The sequence below is a fragment of the Oryctolagus cuniculus genome, chromosome 14 (genome assembly GCF_964237555.1).
Source record: "Oryctolagus cuniculus chromosome 14, mOryCun1.1, whole genome shotgun sequence".
In the NCBI taxonomy this organism is placed as follows: domain Eukaryota; kingdom Metazoa; phylum Chordata; class Mammalia; order Lagomorpha; family Leporidae; genus Oryctolagus; species Oryctolagus cuniculus.
The window spans coordinates 38,626,464-38,645,100 of record NC_091445.1 but is presented as its reverse complement, the minus strand read 5'-3'; the positions used below and the strand labels follow the sequence as shown (position 1 = coordinate 38,645,100).

Genomic DNA, 18,637 nt, shown 5'->3' with positions numbered 1-18,637 from the left:
TATTTAGAAATCATGTGTGTCACATCATCATGGTTTTCAGAATATTGAACAGATGTTGGGAAGGTGGGTTAAAAGACACACAGTTTCAGTTAGAAAGAAGGAATAAATTTAAGAGATCTGTTGCACAACATGATGACCATGGTAAATAAAAAGTATTACAGTGTTAAAAGTTGCTAAGAAGTCGATTTAAGTGTCTCAACCACAAAAAGAAATAAATATGTAAAGTAATACATATGTTAATTAGCTCAACCTAGCCATTCCACAATGTATGCATGTTTCAAAACATGTTCATAAGTATATCTAATGCTTGTCCTTTTAAGTAAATACAAGTTGAAAAAATTTTAAGAGTTGCCATTTTATACTGGAAGGAAAGATAGGGGAGATGCTCCAGGACATTAGAATGGGCAAGGATTTCTTGGAGCAGGAAAGCAGAAGAAACAAAGACAAAAGTAAAATGGTATTTTGTCAAAGTAAAGAGCCTCTGTACAGCAAAGGAGTCAACAGACTGAAGAGGCAGTGTGCAGAATGGGATCAAATACTTGCAAGTTATATCTCTGATGAGATGTTAATAACAAGAATATATAAGGAACTCACCCCAACAGCAAAAGAATTAAGCAGTGAGATCAAAATAGACATTTCTTGGAAGACATACCAGTGGCCAACAGACATGTGTAAAGATGGTCAGCATCACGAGTCATCAGGGAAGATGCATATCAAAACCACAGTGAGAGTCCTGCTTGCCACTGTTAGATTGGCTGTTGCCAAAAAATAAAAATTAACAAATGCTGGCAAGGAAAAAAGGGCACCCTTAAATGTTGTTAGTGGCAATGTAAATTGGTATAGCCATTGTGGAAAACAAGGTGGAGGCCTGTGCACCGTGGGGTGAACAGAGAAAACGCGCTACCTGCACGGGTCTTACTCAGCCGTGAGGAGGCTGGAGCCACCACTGGCAGCAGCATGGCGGACTGGAGGTCACTGTGTTAAGCCAAGCACAGCGATGCGAGAATCACATGATCTCTCGTATGTGGAATCTTGGGGGAAAAAAGATCTCATGGAAGATGTAACAGTGGTTATGAGAGGCTGGGGAAGGAAGCAGGAGGAGGGGGAAGAAGGGGAATGGGGAGAGGTTAATTAACAGATACTGAGTTATAATCAGGGTAAAAAGTTCTGGGTTCTGTTACACAGCAGCTGACCATAATGTACATACTGTATATTTGTATGTAATGTACATACTGTAATTTCCCTCTAAAAACTCTAGAAGATAGGATTTTGCATGTTTTCACAATATAGCAATGTGAAATGTTTGAAGAGATAGGCATGTTTACCCTGATTGGACATTACACAATATACACATATATTGAAACATGTATGCCCCATAGATAAATATAATTTTTATGTGTCTGCTAAAATTTTTTTTGAAAGAATCACTCCTTGAGTGAATTATTTCAAAAAGTAAGTAATTGAACCTGTTTACCCCAAGAGGACCATAGTTGAATGAGACCCTCCTGCATTCATCCTCATGTGTATTTGTAGCTACCACTTCATGTTAACAACTAGCACCCAGGGCCAGCATCGTGGCACAGCAGATTGAGCTGTGGCGTGTGTCATTGGCAGCCCGCATCCAAGCACCAGTTCCAAGCCTCAGCTGCTCTCCTCTGATCCTGCTCCCTGCTGCTGTGCCTGGAAGGGCAGCCTGAGTACTTGTGCCCCTGCCACCCACGTGGAAGAACGGCGTCGGAGCTCCTGGCCTCAGCTTGGCCTGGCCCCTGCCGTCGTTGCCATCTGGGGAGTGGGCCAGCGGATGGAAAATCTCAGTCTCTCTCTGTCACTCTGCCTTTCAAATGAATAAAATAAATCAGGTTTTACAAAACCCAAAAACCAGCTAGCGCCCAGGTTCCAGGAGCCCTGGCAGGGATAGATGGCCTGTTGCTTTTCTCCTAAGTATGGCAGAGCCACACATGTCATAAAGACTTTCTTTGCTGTTTATGAAACCCAGAGATCTGCCTTATCTCTTGATTCTAGTTCAGTGTGCTCATTCCCAAAGGCACGGCCGACGAGACAGTGGCAGCACTTTAATTTTGTTCAAAAGTAAACCCCTCCTGTATCAGATTTATTCGAGAATCCAGGAGGCCAAGTGAGTGAAGTATGCAGAAAAAGAACCCTTCAGTAAAGGAGATACAGTATAAATACCCTCTTAAATGTTTTAATTTCTAACCAAACTACTGTTTTTCTTCCTTAGCAATTGCGAGGTTTCTTCTCCGACGCCACATCATTCAATATTTTGATGGAGATGTTATTTAATAAAGGCAAATATCAAAGTAAGTACTGTGGCGTGTTTGCTGAAAAATTCTGCCATCTATGCTCCTATAGCCATCGGGGAAGAAAAAAAAAAGACCGTGTAAAAATAATGCTTATGTTCTTGTTGAGGGACTGAATCATGGAGATCTCCTTCTTTTGTGTTTGAAAACACTGCCTTGGGGCCGGCGTGGTGGCGCACTAGGTTAATCCTCCACCTGCAGCGCCCACATCCCATATGGGCGCTGGTTCTAGTCCCAGTTGCTCCTCTTCCAGTCCAGCTCTCTGCTGTGGCATGGGAAGGCAGTGGAGGATGGCCCAAGTGCTTGGGCCCCTGCACCTTCGTAGGAGACCAGGAAAGAAGCGCCTGCCTCCTGGCTTCGGATTGGTGTAGCTCCGGCCGTGGCGGCCATTAGGGGAGTGAACCAACGGAAAGAAGACCTTTCTCTCTGTCTGTCTGTCTCTCTCACTGTCTGTAACTCTGCCTGTCAACTAAACAAATAAAAATCTTAAAAAAAAAAAAAAACTGCCTTGTATTCCATGCCTTAAACTAAGCATTCTAGACTTTCTTTATGCTGAAATTGTGATAGATTTTGAAATGCCAGTTTTGGCTGCATGATATGATTCTTTTTAGCAATTGCAAAAGGACCTTGAGAAGTAGGTGCTGTTGTGCTATGGCTTTTCAGTAGGTAGTGCTGAACAGATGGGAGCTTCGGGGGCCACGAGCAGAGAAACTCTGACCTTGCTGACCCACTCCTCACCTTTGGCAGGTGCCCTGGAGGTGTTGATTGAGATGAAAAACCAAGATGTGAAGTTCAGCAAAGATACCTATGTCCTTGCATTTGCCATTTGCTACAAACTGGTAAGGCTGTTTCCCATTAACTTTCTGGGCATTATGGGTAGTCCTGAAGATTTCCTTATTTATTGTTTACAAATAAAATTTAGTTCCTTTGAAGTATGTTTTCCCGTCTGGTGCAAATATTTCAGTTTTAAATGTACTCATTTTTAGAAAACCCAGGTTCGCCATGTGTTCTGTCCCCTTTGTGGGAGCTCCTTGAGGCTTCTTTGTATTCAGCACCTGCCAAGGTGCCTTTAACAAAAGTATGTGACCTGAAAATGAACTCTTCATGGAGGCAGGCCGTGACTTTTAAGTCCTTACTTCATTACTGTAAAAGATTGCTTCTTTAAACATTTTTAAAATATATATATATATTTATTTATTTGAAAGAGTTGCACAGAGAAAGAGAGGCAGAGAGAGAGAGAGAGACCTTCCATCTGCTGGTTCACTCCTCAATTGGCCAGAGCTGCGCCAATCTGAAGCCCGGAGCCAGGAGCTTCTTCCAGGTCTCCCACACAGGTGCAGGGGCTCAAGGACTTGGGCCATCTTCTACTGCTTTCCCAGGCCGTAGCAGAGAGCTGGATCGGAAGTTGAGTAGCTGGGACTCAAACCGGTGCCCATGTGGGATGCTGGTACTGCAGGAGGTGGCTTTACCCACTATGCCATAGCACCGGCCCCAACAGATTGCTTCTTGTACACAGAAACTGCTTCAGTATTTATTGAATGAATGAGAACAGAAATAGTGAAATAACCAAGATTGAACATGTAAGTGTAGTCATTCCTGCCATTTAAACTTTGGAAACCTGGATAACAAAACCTTTTTGAACTGAAAACAGTAATACCAAAATGGAGCTAGAAGAACATGGGCCACTGAAAATCTCTCCTGGGAGTGTGGCAGTACCACCTGTCCAAAACGAGGGGCAGAACAAACACCACACTACAAACTGAGTCTGACCTCAGCCTCGCATCCAGTGACTTACATGGTTTTGAACTGATTATTTTGTTTGTAAAATGATACAGGTGGATTCAGGAGCCAGCAGACTTTTTCTATAAAAGGCCAGAGAGTACACAGGTTGAATATCCTTTATCTGAAATGTGTGGGCCAAAAGGGTTTCAGATTTGGCGTTTTCTAGATTATATTTGTATAGGCTTTACCGGTTGAGCACCCCGATCCAAAAGTCTCATTGCTCTGATATCTGCAACTTTTTTCTTTCATTATTATGTATTTGAAAGAGAACTCCTATGCACTGGTTTATTTCCCTAAGTGCCCACAGTTGCTGTGGCTAGACCAGGCAGAAACTGGGAGCCAGGAATTCAGTCTGGGCCTCCTATGTGGGTTATAAAGACTTAAGTACTTGTGCCATCACTGCTGCCTCTTAGGGTCTGCATTAGCAGGAACCTAGAGTCAGGAGCCAGAGCCAGGAATCAAGTTCAGGTACCCCATGGGGTGCTGCCAGTGTCATTGGTATCCTAGCCTTGCCCAAACACCTGTTCCTGAAACCTGAATCTTGTGAGTGTCATGGTTGCTGAAAACGTTTTGGATTTCAGATTGTTGTAATAAGGTTGCTGAGCTCGTATTTTTTTGTGTGTGTGATTTTCTTAATTTTCTTTTTTTTTTTTTTTTTTTTGACAGGCAGAGTTAGAGAGAGAGAGACAGACAGAAAGGTCTTCCTTTTCCATTGGTTCACCCCCAAAATGGCTGCTACGGCTAGCGTGCTGCACTGATCCGAAGCCAGGAGCCAGGTGCTTCCTCCTGGTATCCCATGTGGGTGCAGGGCCCAAGGACCTGGGCCATCCTCCACTGCACTCGCGGGCCACAGCAGAGAGCTGGGCTGGAAAAGGAGCAACCGGGACAGAACCCGGCGCCCCAACTGGGACTAGAACCTGGTGTGCCGGCGCCGCAGGTGGAGGATTAGCCTAGTGAGCCACGGCACCGGCCCGCTGAGCTTGTATTTTAGGTTTGGAGGACTACCTTACCATCTCTGTCACATATTCTTCTTTGTTTTTGCTTTTATAAACCTTTAAAATGTGAAACCATTCTTTGCTGTAGGCCGGATCTGCCTCAAGGGCCATGGTTCACAGACCCTGGATTAGGTGGTCCTTTGCTGTTGTACTGTTCTATGATTCTGTGAACTAGAAGGCCAGCAGAGCACATGATGCTGGAATACTGGTTGTTAACCCCAGGATCTCAGTTTTCTGGCCTACTTAGGGTGGTTCCCTGAGTGTATCCTGAAGTGGAGAGAATTTCATTGCACTACTTAGGACAGGCCAGAAGACATGTCTCCCCCTGTTGTATCCAAGACGAGCTGGTCAGCCAGTGCCCATTCCTAGTTGTAGCCACCACCCTGTCCCACCAAATGCGGCTTGTGCGTCATGTCACGTCTGGGTGACGTGGATGCACAGCTGCCACTGCTCCCCTACACCTAATGCACCCACAGCAAGCACAGGGGAGAGGGCTGGGTAGACCGCTGCTGTCTTCACTGGTTTGCGTAGCACTCATCTGCTTGGATTTTTTTTAAGGTTTCTATTTTTGTGAGATTCTTTAATAATTTGTATTCCAGCAGTTTCCAAGTGTTGAGCCTCACTGTACTATTCAATGTAGGGACAGGCAGACTCTGTATATTTGTACTTTGTAGGGCTTATGTCTAGAATCCACCCTGCCCAGAGACAAAGAAATCTGTGTGTGTTGTGAAACTGCTCCAATTCAGAAAATTGACAGCAAGCTTTAAAAACAAAGATAATTTAGACTTGAGCTGCTAACTTACAGGGAACCTTGTCTACATGCAGATCGTCTGAATGGAGCGTAGTCACTTCGGTGGCTTGAGGTGGGCTCTGGGAAACAGTCACAGAAGGAAAGCTGAAGTACTGAACTCTGTGTATCACTTTGTGCAACTTAAAGGTACACGACATTTATTAAGCAATCCCCTCTCCTCACAGAACAGCCCCGAGTCTTTCAAAATCTGCACTATGTTAAGGGAGGAAGCCCTGATCAGAGGGGAAATTCTCTCCAGGAGAGCATCCTGCTTCGCCGTGGCATTAGCTCTGAATCAGGTAAGGTCAGGGTGCACACTGTACTTTCACTTGTTCCTGCTGTTGCATTTTTGCCCTTCTGACTGCATTGCAAAGAAGTTCCCATAAAGAAACCAATGTCTTTGTTGCCATGAAACCTGTGTTTCTATGTCTGCCCCCTCCAAAAAAGTTTATCTCTGTGCCTTAAAAAAAGAAGTTTCCGTTTTGCATTGAGGACCTAGCAAGCATTTTTGTTTAGAGGGGGTTGGTTTAGATCCTGTGGAGAATCAAGGAGGGGAGTTGCACTCTACAGGAAATTTCTCAGGTAATTAAAAATGAAAATTGCAGTGCTCCATCTTCTAGATCAGGTTCTCAGAGAACCATTTAATGTTCTCCAAAGCTGATTCCATCTCAGGAGAGTGGGTGCATGGGCTTGACCCGGTGTGGAAATGGGGGGGTCTCACAGTGAAACCCAAGAGATACTGTTCAGATGAGACTTGTGGGATGGTTTCCCTCTTACTGGACAGGTGAGGCCCAGAGAGAAGAGGGGCAGTGGTGAGCCATCCCCTGGAGGGGGTCACTCAGAGCTGGAAGTCTGGAGTACATGCTCTTTAGAAGAGCCCCCTCCTTGAGGGAGAGGGAAAGGGGAGGGTTGTGGGTGGGAGGGAAGTTATGGGGCGGGGGAAGCCATTGTAATCCATAAGCTGTACTTTGGAAATTTATATTCATTAAATAAAAGTTAAAAAAAAAAAAAAAAACAACAAGAGCCCCCTCTTTGGGGAGTTCCTATTCCAAGGCTTGCTGTGCGTACACGGAAATGTTGTAGCAGAAAGAATGACCAGTCCAGCTGGTGAAACACGGCTGGAGTGTTCTTGGCTTAATTACAAACGCGAGTAACAGTGGTCCGTTTCCATGCTCTGTCGGACAGAGCCACTGAAGAACTCGAACTCGAGAGGACATGTTCTTCCCAGCCTTCCATAGGGCCCTGATGGTTTCTTTAACTCCCCAAGCGTCCCTCTCTGTCCAGGGAATCTTCTTGTCCTCTTTTTCTCTCCTGGACTGAGCGAGATAAATTAAAGGCTGGCGCTTCTGGTTATTTTTGTAGCACCTGTGGTTTTCCCTTGGGCATGTGTGGGTTAGAGCGTTGGATGCACAGTTGTGTTACCATTGGTTTGGAGTCGTTGACTCCCTCGCTTGAGCACTGTAGAGTACCCCTCTCCGTTGTGTTTGCTGCTTTTGCTATGAACTCCACCTCTGTGTTTTGTCTCCTGGTTCTGATTGGGTTTATAATTGCCTGATACATGCCTTTTCCAAGCCCCCCCTCCCCCATTTTGGTAATCTTTCTGAATGGTTTCGTTTCATAGGCATGTCTCTGATACACTGCCTCAATTTCAACTTTGCTTTATGATATGATGCTCGTCTTTCTTGGACTGTTTCCCATTAGTATGACATATATTTGATCTTAGGTCTCATTTAATGTGATGCTTTGTGGTTTTTAACTTCTAAAATGTGTCATGTGCTTGTTGTCTGTGTGCTCTTGCCCTTGTGATTACTTTAAAGCTATACTTTAATATTCTTCATCCTCAATCCTTTTGTAATGTCAATTTGTTACTACCATAAGTAATGGTAAAATTTGTTTATTTTTCCTTTTTCTGTTATTTTCCTCTTCCACCACTTAATTTTAGTTGATATGTTATCTCTCATAATGTTGACTTTTCTCTTAAATACATTTGAGTTGTCAGCAATCTGCAGATAATAAAGACGAAGAAATAGGGGTGCTTTCTCCGCCCCTTACCTTCTTTTCCCTTCTCTTCCTGACTTCTATTCATATTGTCATTTCCTCATTGTCCAGTGTGTAGCAAGTGCACTCCATTCTGTAACCATATTCCCACATGTGACTTGGCCCTCTGTCTAGTTCAGTAGGTTCTTTGTTTACTGCCAGGTGTTGTGCTGTTGTTTTCCCAGTCTTCTCCTGGTTGGCCAAGGTCTTGTCTTCTAATAAATTCTTCAGGAGAATAATAGTTGAAATTATTTTATTGGACTTTTGGTTTTTGTACTTGAACTACGCTTTGACCAGACTTAAAATTCCGAGGTGACGCTTGCTCTCCTCTAGACAGATTTCAGGCCTCACACCTCTGTCATCCAGGATGGAGCTCTGCTGTGAAGACACTGGCCTGCCTGGTATTTTTCTACTTCTGATCTACTCGATCTTGTTCCTTTTTCTCATTTCGATCCTGCCTCCTCCTGTACTGTCCCCCGCTCCATCTCCCACGTTTCTGGCGCTGCCTCCACCTCTACTGTGCTTTGAGGTTTCTCTGTTCTAATTATGTCTGAGATGGGGCTTGCATTCGTATTGCTTATTCCTGTTTGTCTTGAAAGCAGTTCTGTTGGAGAAGGGGCAGTGCCAGCCCCCATCTCAGGTAGCTGTGAGAACATCCACTAACAAGACTCTGGGTGAAACATCTTAGGGAATGTTTATTTCTGATCACCGAAATCCTTTATCTGCGCACTTCCAAACTCTGGGTCCTCATGCATAGGAATATCCCGTCTTCTCTAAATGATCTCTGTGGCGGCACAGTGATCTTGCTTTGAGATATAACTTGATTTTTTTTTTCCCTTCTAGAATCAAGTGGCAAAAGCTGTGTCCATTTTTTCCCAAATCATGAATCCAGAAAGCATAACCTGCACTAACTTAAATGTAAGTGACTCCTTGATGGTTTAAAGTAAGACTTGAAATGTGGTGAAATGATGCTGAATTTTGTTGTGTGCATTGACATGATGGCCCAGGGTCCTCATTTAGTTCAAATGAATGATCCGTTGTCCAAATCCTCTTGTGAGAGGTACAGTACCTCCCCACCCACGGGGGGAGTCAACATAGCACATTCATAAACAGATGGGAAAGGTGGATCTACTCAGAAACACAACACAGCTAAGTACTGAAGGCGTGTGTCAAGTCTAGTGAGCCTGTCAATGTGGAGAGAGGGAGGGCATAGAGGCGGAGCTCCAGCCTCCTTGAGAGATACCTGTCCTGGTGATTAACGAGCTCGTGTTCCTATGGTGCATGAAGCAGTGCCTGACACGCGATAAGCACTCAGGAAACAGGCCCTGTCCTCATTCCCACAGTGATGCCGTCTACCGGACCCATCCACCCTGTTGCGTTCTCTGGGCCACCTGTGTCCCTTGTTTGGAGCTGTGTTGCCAGGGTCCTGAAACAGTCCAGGAGCTGGGATGAGGAGAATGTTTTCAAAGGAGCAGAAGTCTGGGGCCTGTGCTGTGGCAGCGTAACAGGTAAAGCTGCCACCTGCGCTGCTGGCGTCCCATAAAGGCACTGCTCGAGTCGCTGCTACTCCACCTCCTGATCCAGCTCCCTGCTAATGTGCCTGAGAGAGCAGTGGAGAATGGCCCGAGTGCTGGGGCCCTTGCCATCCACCTGGGAGACCCGGAAGAAGCTCCTGGTTTCTGGCTTCAGCCTGGCCCAGCCCCAGCCCTTGTGGCCATTTGGGAAGTGAACCAGTGGATGGAAGATTCTTCTCTCTCTCTCTCTCTCTCTCTCTCTCTCTCTCTCTCTCCAACTCTTCCTTTCAAAATAAATAAATCTTTACATAAAAATAAATAAAATAATCCAACAGAAGTATGCGCAGCCCACTGTGGCATGGACTAGGGTGACAGGTCACAGCTGATGGGGGTGTTCCAGGACAGGGAGTGGAGGGAAAGAAGGGGTCCTGGGAAGGAAGAGGTCATGGGCAGGCAGTGTGCAGGAAGGGGCCAGGGACAGGGGATAGGTGGGACTGGTGGGATTGGTGGGATGGAGGTGATGGGCACTCTGGTGGTGGTGGGGAGGCTGCCGTCTGGGAGAATAGAAACTGTGTGCTGTGAGCCCCTTTCTCGCTGTGCGTCACCGGGTAAGTTACCTCCACAGACCCTGCTTCCTGAGATCTGAAGCAGAGTAGCAGCCGCTTCATGATGAGGATTCCAAGACATGTACAGTAGTGGGCGCAGTGGCCAGCACGGGGTCAGGGCTCAGTGGATGTTTGCTAATACCAGTAACGTTTGTTTGGCCTGGGGTGAGTTCCCAAAAAGGAATATTCCTTTGTAGCCAACTCTCAACCCAGCGAATAGGAATTAGGTGTAACTCCAAGCTTCTAAAGGGAATAAAGGTAACTGATTTTTCGGTGCTGCCCACAGAGGCCGTCCTCATATGCCACCCTTGCCCCCGTGCCCAGACGACTTTACGGGAGCGCGGCAGCCTTTCTTTGGGTAAACTTCATAGCTAGGACAAGGCAGACAAGAAGTCCGAGGCTCGCAGTGGGCTTCACGCCTGCTCCTCCCGTGATCAAAGATGAGTCTAAGGAACCGGAAAGACAGAGGCAGTGGTGACAGAGAACATGAAAAAGAGAGGCGGTTTGGAAGGGAAGAGACCGACTTCCTGAAGGACGTTGGCAGAGAGGTTTGTTTTGGAGGGGGTGAGTGTCCAGGCTGTCAGTGCAGAACTTCCCTGTGTATAGCTGGTAATGGTGGGGGCAGGGGGAAGGGGGGCATCAGGAAAGACAGGGCAGGAACAGCAGCTGCATAGAAACCCGTGAGGACCGGAAGCCCTTCCAGCATAGCCTTCTGCAGCCGGCCCCTGCTCTGAGACCGGGGGCCCAAGAGAGGCTACAAGTGGTACAGCCCGGAGAGCTCCTGGCCAAGGCAGGGCTAGGAGGCCAGTGCTGGGCCAGGTCCAGAGTGCACACGCTCAGGCTATTGGAACCAGCAATGGATGCTTCTCTTGTCGTCTTCTCTGCTTCCTGCTGGATGTGCACAGCTCTGGTGTCTGTTTCTGGGAGAGAGGGAGACGTGCACACATGCTGATTTCACGCTGGGCCGGAAGGTGGATTGATGAAATTAGCCAGGCTCTTCCACTTAAGCCAGAGAGCTGTCCATGTGCTTCACGCCGGGGGTAGGCAAGGAAGGCAGGGGAGCCTGGGGGTGGCGCTCTACATGGAGAGCAGCTTTGCCTAGAGTGGAGCAGTCAGGATTCACAGTGAGAAACGGAAGCGGCTGGCATAGGCTGGGTTGTAACTCAGTTTAGCTAAGGCACCCCGCGAGGTGCTGTACTGAGAACAGTATCTCCGTAGTGCAGATGTGGAAGTGCAGATGCTGCGGGTGAGTAAGGTAGCGAGCAGAGTCAGGGCTCCTGTGCCCTTCCAGACCTACAGAGCCAGGAAGGGCTGTGCATCTTCAGTGCAGGGGTGAGACGGGCCGCTGACTGGGTGTCGGAAAACGTGACGTGCCCAGGTACGTGTGACACACATCCGTGCTTTAGACTCCTCGGCCCAGTCCGTGCCGACGTGGTTGATAGGAGACCTGGTAATGGTTCGTTCGTTCGTTCTTTCTTTCTTTCTTCCTTTCTTTCTTTCTTTCTCTTTTAAAGATGTATTTATTTGAAAGTCAGAGTCACACAAAGAGGAGAGGCAGAGAGAGAGGTCTTCCATCCAATGGTTCACTCCCCAATTGGCCGCAATGGCCGTAGCTGCGCCAATTAGGAGCCAGGAGCTTCCTCCGGGTTTCCCACAAGGGTGCAGGGACCCAAGGAGTTGGGCCATCTTCTGCTTTCCCAGGCCATAGCACAGAGCTAGATTAGAAGAGGGGCAGCCGGGACTAGAACCGGCACCCATATGGGATGCTGGCGCTTCAGGCCAGGGCATTAATCCACTGTGCCACAACACCAGCCCCCATAGTTGTTTTCAAATGGGAAAGTACTTTGGTGGAAATAAGCCAGGAGGCTGCGAAAGTGGAGCTGTCCATCCCCAGGAGGGAGAGATGTGCAGCAGGCCAGCCAGGGCAGCGGGCCAGCCCCTTCTCAGACAGCTGGGAAGGCAGGTCAGCCATTACATATGGGGGGTGGGCTGCACTCGGGCAAGGACCAGGTGAGGCAGCTTGAATTGATCTGGAAGAGGAATCATCCTTCCATGACCACCATCAGGAAGTACCGGTTGTCTGGGAACTTATGGAATCCTGTTGTTTAGAAATTCTCAGGAAGTCCTTCCAGTCCAGTCTGAATTGCTCATGTTGCAACCTAAGTGTGTTTCATCTTCTGGAAGATGCTGTTCTCAAGCTTGGTGGTCTTTCAGATTCTGGTGTTTGTTATTGGAGAACTGCAAAAATTGATGATGGCCTTAGCTTCTCCAAGGCTGTGTCACTTGGAACCCTTAAAGGCAATTTATTAATTATTAAGGCCCGGGAGCCTGACACATGGGATGGGAAATAGAGTAGAGAGACCGTCCAGGCAGTGTTAAAAAAAGATAAATGTAGGGTATGGTTTGGTTTTTTTCTGATCTGCTTCAAAAATCAAAGCCTTACACGAAAATCTTGTGCTGCTGCCAATTGGAAATTGAATTTACCTAATTTTCCCCAAACTTAATTTTCTTTTATCTATGTTGTTTTTGCCACCTAAATGACCCGGAGGTTTGTTGTTTTCCCTGCTAAGTCACTGCATTGATTTAGCAGAGACTCTCCGAGAGACACGCAGATGTTGACTCTGCCCTTTCAGTCTGAATTTAAACCCGTCAATCTCAAGAAAACAATGGTCCCTCTTTAGTGACACTGCTTAACACCAAAGGATTAATCACTACTTCCATGTATGTCTAAAAGTAGCAGAGAGATGGACACACGGTAACTTTCCACTGATTCTGTTTGTGAATTCTAATCGTTTTTCTAGAAATCTGACTTCTTTCCAAGTGGTGACCCATTTACCATCCAAGGGACATGTGATTGGTCTTGCTACTTGTATCATTTATTTGATAACACAGGTGACTGTTTTGTGTCCCTTCTACTCAGTGAGGTCCCTCTAGAGGCTGACCTCTGGAGGTCACTTCCAGCTCGCACTGTGAAGTCTCTGGCTGCACACACAGGAAAGGAGACAGGTCTCATTTCCCCCAAGTCGCTTCGTGGCAGTGCGTCACCCTTATGCATAAATTAAAAATTGCATTTGGTTGGGAGCAGTGAAGGCTTAAGTATATATAAATTAGAGGCTTTATTTTTCTTGCATGTAAAAAACTAGAGGTTGTCGGTCTAGGTCAGGGGCGGTGCATCCCAGCCATCTCATCTGACAACTTGTGCTCACACGGTTTTGGCCGGAATTTGATCCTGTGACCACACTGAATTGCAAAGACACTTGAGAAATAACCGTCTCTGAATGCCGCATGCGACAGAATCAATTAGAATTAGAGAGTTTTGTTACCAAAGAAGAAAGGGAGGCTGGGTATTGATGAGAAAACCAGCAGTCTGGACCACACCCTGAGATTTGCCCAGCTTAAAAGAACCAGAACTGTACACCTCTGCCTGCTCAGAACTCTGTTCCTGTTGGTCAGAGGTGTCCTGTGGCTTATTTCCTGAGGCTGCAGAAAATCAGGGGACAGGAAGTATGCGTTCTTTAAATAGGTTTTCTCACCATAATTTCTCCTGTTCCTTGCTAATTCAGTTTCCCTCACTGCTTTTTTGAAATCTGTGAGGTTAAAGCAATATGCTGTACTCTGCTTTAGTTTTTTCTTTAACTGCACCCTGAGATGTGGCTTTGAAAAACTTGAAGCTCTCTCTTTGTCTTTCATTGGTAACGGCCTCGTGTGTATTGCTCGTCATCAGTGTTTTAAGATAGTGAACTTTGTTCTTGAGATCCCGGCTGAATCACAGGCCGTTGCCGGAGGCGGGAAGGGAGGTGGGGAAAATCGAAGCAGTGAGGTTGCTGTCTGGCCCCCACCCCCGTGGGAGCACCTGGTTGCTCGCCTAGGGCTCCAGTGACTTGTCCTTGCAAATTGCTTGGGGCCCTCCACTCTCCTTCCCGTTTGTTCAGGGAGAGCCAGTGCCAGGAACTGGAGACGCAGTGTTCCACAAGGTCGACTTGTCCTTGCCTCTGAGGAGAGACAGTGCTGCCGCAAAATTGCCGTTGGTTTTATTATTCGGCTGTTAAGAACGTGAAGATGCCAAGACTTTACCCCACTCGCAAGCTAATTCATTAGCCTGGCCCGACTCATGGGTGCTGCTGTGACGCACAGCGTACCAGGGGATAAAGGTTGGTTTAGGACAGCAGTGGCAGTAACCACAGTGGTTGTATTTTTGCATGAGCTCCCAGAGCCCCAGTTCCAATAGGGCGACATTGAGAAGCCCAGTATATCTCTTGCACATGGGGGTTGCATTGAAGAAAAGAACCATGAGCTTAGGGAACCCAAATCTCTCTGTCTTTTTTTTTTTTTAAAGGTTTAAAAAGATAGAGTTACAGACAGTGAGAGGGAGAGGGAGAGAAAGGTCTTCATCCGCTGGTTCACTCCCCAAAGGGCCATAATGGCCTGAGCTGAAGTGATCAGGAGCCAGGAGCCAGGAGCTTCTTCTGGGTGCGGGGGCCCAAGCGCTCGGACCATCTTCTGCTTTCCCAGGCCACAGCAGAGAGCTGGATGGGAAGAGGAGCGGCTGGGACTAGAACCAGCATCCGTATCAGATGCTGGCGCTGCAGACGGAGGATTAACCCACTGCACCACAGCGCCAGCCCCTCCAACTCTCTTACAACAAGCAGTAAACATGCCATGCCCATTTGCTCTGGAGAAGACACTCCACCTGTGGTTCATGAGGCATCCTGGAAAAGGTAGGGATAAAGGCAGTCATATTTTTGCTCACGTGACTGGCAGAAATTGGAGAGACCCCTGGAGAGTTGTCTCAACATTGGGTGTGCTCATGGTTTTGCCTGCACTTTAGAACATTGAGTTTAGATCAGGCTTTTTGCACTCACATCTAGTTTGCCTGGGATCATTTCATTCTCTTCTTGAGGACCAAAGGGAACCCCTTAGGGCTGCTGTTGTGATGCAGCAGGCTAAGCTGGCGTCTGTGATGCGCTGGCCTCCGTATGAGTGCCAGTGCAAGTCCCAGCTGTTGCACTTCTGATCTGGCTCACTACGAATGCACTTGAGAAAGCAGTGAAAATAACCCAAGTACCCATGTGGGAGACCTGGATGGAGTTCCAGGCTCTTCAACCTGGCTCAGCCCAGTTGTTGCAGCCATCTGGGGAAAGAACCAGTAGATTTAAAACTCTCTCTTTCTTTCTCTCTCTCTGTCTCTCTACCTTTCAAATAAATACATTTTTTAAAAAAGATAACCCGACATCCTGATAAATTACTCAACAAATAAATGATACAAAACAGGTGAGAGAGAACATAGCTGGTTCAATATAAAAAAGAAAAATGTTTTCCAGAAAAACTACCTTTCATAAAGTTCAAGAGCCTTAAAAATGCGTATACCCTTGGCTTAGAATTTCATTCTGGGAATCAAGTCTAAGAAATTGCCATTTTTTAAAAATGTATACACATTGGTGAGTAGAATGAAACATGGTATATTTCCATAATGCTGTACATTTGATAAAAATGGAGTTTTCTTTTTTCTAATATTTGTTAATATATGACAAGATGTTCACTGCACCACAGCTGACAAAAAGCAGAACCAAATTTTGGAAAAAAAATATTTGGGGGGGCTGATGCTGTGGCATAGCAGGTAAAGCTTCTGCCTAGTTCCGGCATCCCATACGGGCAGCCAGCTTACTCCACTTCCGATCCAGCTCTCTGCTATGGCCTGGGGAAGCAGTAGAAGAGGGCTCAAGTCCTTTGGGCCCCTGTACCAGTGTGGGAGACCGGGAGGAAGCTCCAGGCTCTTGGCTTTGAATTAGCCCAGCTCTACCCATTGCAGCCTTTGGATAGTGAACCAGCCAATGGAAGATCTCTCTCTCTCTGCCTCTGCCTCTCTGTAACTCTGCCTTTCAAATAAATAACTAAATATTTTAAAAAAAAAGAGAGAGAGAGAGAGATAATTCTATATCAGTACCTTTGGGACTTCTTCATACTCTTCCATAGCCATATAGTCTTTCACTGTTGGGAGGTAGGATCATAATTTAGACAGTCCCCTATAGGTGGATATTTAGATGATTCTGATATTTCCAAAGATGCTTCAAGACATATATGTTTACAGCCATCTTTGTGTTCAAGTACATGTAAAGCAACAGAACAGATCCCGCGGTTAGCACCACTGGTACCCAGACTTTGCCCCAGCCAGTGGTAGGGAATGTTCTGAGCCTCGCCGCTGGGTCCAGAGCACACAGGAGGGAGGACGCGAGCCCTGCTTCCCGAGTAACTCCCACGTGCTGCTGTTTAATCCACACTCAGCATCACCCAAAATGTGGATCCTAAAGGTAATTTCCCCGTGTTACAGAAGAAGAAATTTCAAGTCGGAGATTCAGGGGCTCAGCGGGTAAAGCCACGGCCTGCAGCGCCGGCATCTCATGTGGGCACCGGTTCTAGTCCTGCTGCCTCACTGCCAATCCAGCTCCATGCTAATGACCTGGGAAAGCAGTGGAAGATGGCCCAAGTGCTTGGGCCCCTGCACCCACGTGGGAGACCCGGAAGAGGCTCCTGGCCCAGCCCTGGCTATTGCAGCCATTTGAGGAACAGATGGAAGATATCTCGCTCTCTCTCTCTCTGTCTCTCTCTCTCCTCTGTCTCTCTCCTCTATCTCTCTTTAACTCTGCCTTTCAAAAAAATAAATCTTTAAAAAAAAAGAGAGAGAGATTCAGTACCTGGCCCGGGTCACATACTGGTGGTCGCCAGTGTCAGGATGTCAGCAAGGTTCGAGGTGGCGCCATCTTGGTTGGCTCGTGGAAAGCCAGTTGTGACTGGTGGGCATTGTTCAGAGCAGCCTGCACGGGGGCAGGCACGTGAAGATGGGTGACCGCTGCAAAGCAGGGAGGGTGCGCGGCGTTGCTCAGCACTGACATACTGGCTCAGCCTTGGCTTTGCGTGTTTCTTTGTATTCAGATTATGATCCACATCCAGTCAAACGCGTTGGAAACCCTAATGAAGATACTAACAGGTGCTGCAGAAGGAAGTTCATCAAGATTTGTGAGAAGGCACGAGTTCTCAGAGGAGCTGGTGAGTATTGGTTGTGCTGCAGAAACCACTGACAGTGAGTGTCTCCGCCGCAAAGCCGCCTCCTTAGAGACAGCCTCTGCGGCAGCCTCGCTGTCGTCCTGACTCAGACTTCTCTCTGCAAGTGCAGGGATTGTTTTCTTCTCTGAAACGCCAGGACAGCTTACTCTTTTTCCCATGCTGTATACTTTTTCTTTCTGGGTGACAATTTTATGCCTTTTTCCTCTCCCATCAATACCTTCTTATGTCAGTTGATGACCGTGCTTGCTGTTTCAGAGAGAAAATAGAAGTAATGAGACGAAGCCGGCGCCACAGCTCACTAGACTAATCCTCTGCTTGTGGCGCCGGCACACTGGGTTCTAGTCCCGGTCGGGGCGCCGGATTCTGTCCCGGTTGCCCCTGTTCCAGGCCAGCTCTCTGCTGTGGCCCGGGAGTGCAGTGGAAGATGGCCCAAGTGCTTGGGCCCTGCACCCCATGGGAGACCAGGAGGAAGTGCCTGGCTTCTGGCTTCGGATCGGTGCAGCGCGCTGGCTGCAGCGGCCATTTGGGGGGTGAACCAACAGAAAAGGAAGACCTTTCTCTCTGTCTCTCTCTCTAACTCTGCCTGTCAAAAAAAAAAAAAAAAAAAAAGAAAAGAAAAAAGAAATCAGATGAGAAAGAGTGCCACAGTAACAGTGTGGGCCCTATGCCTGCATGCCCGTGAGTGAGCACACAGCTCTGCAGCCAGTGTCACCAGCTGTGCATGAGGGCTCATCCCTTCTGTCCCACTCCAATCCAGCGGCTGTCTCACTCTTGTTTTTTTAATTGGTGAGATTATTTTTTTGGTGAGATTATTTATACATACACACACACACATATTAATTTGTGTGAGAGGCAGAGAGAGATGAACAGAGAGCTCCCCAGGCTGAAGCTGGGAGCTAGGACCTTAATCCAGGTCTCCTATATTGGTGGCAGGGACCCAAGAACTTGAGCCATCCCCTGGTACCTTCCAGGGTCAGGGGGAGGGAGCATATTGGCAGAAAGCTAGAATCAAGAACCTGAAGTAGAACTTGAACCCAGCCGGCGCCGTGGCTCAATAGGCTAATCCTCCACCTTGCGGCGCCGGCACACCGGGTTCTAGTCCCGGTTGGGGCGCCGGATTCTGTCCCGGTTGCCCCTCTTCCAGGCCAGCTCTCTGCTATGGCCAGGGAGTGCAGTGGAGGATGGCCCAGGTGCTTGGGCCCTGCACCTGCATGGGAGACCAGGAGAAGCACCTGGCTCCTGCCAGGATCAGCGCGGTGCACCGGCTGCAGCGGCGGCCATTGGAGGGTGAACCAACGGCAAAGGAAGACCTTTCTCTCTCTGTCTCTCTCTCACTGTCCACTCTGCCTGTCAAAAAAAAAAAAAGAACTTGAACCCAGAACTCCCATATGGGTTGTGGTGGTTCTAAGCAGCAGGTTAACCACTAGGCCAAATGCCCTCCCCTCCCTCTGTTTTTTTGTTTGTTTATTTGTTTGTCTTAAAGATTATTTATTTATTTATTTGAAAGAGTTACACAGCGACAGAAGGAGAGGCA

General features: G+C 47.4%; 1 protein-coding gene across 4 annotated transcripts in view; it reads left to right on the top strand.

The window, feature by feature from the left end:
• The window catches only part of PTCD2 (pentatricopeptide repeat domain 2), a 38,717-nt gene that overhangs the window by 11,652 nt on the left and 8,428 nt on the right, over window positions 1-18,637 (top strand). For all 4 annotated transcript variants that reach the window (XM_070056566.1, XM_051833258.2, XM_051833257.2 and 1 more), the window contains 5 exons: window positions 2,240-2,318; window positions 3,066-3,157; window positions 6,071-6,184; window positions 8,766-8,840; window positions 16,972-17,085. In XM_070056566.1, coding sequence (XP_069912667.1) covers window positions 2,240-2,318; window positions 3,066-3,157; window positions 6,071-6,184; window positions 8,766-8,840; window positions 16,972-17,085 — 474 coding nt within the window. The remainder of the gene's footprint in view (window positions 1-2,239; window positions 2,319-3,065; window positions 3,158-6,070; window positions 6,185-8,765; window positions 8,841-16,971; window positions 17,086-18,637) is intronic.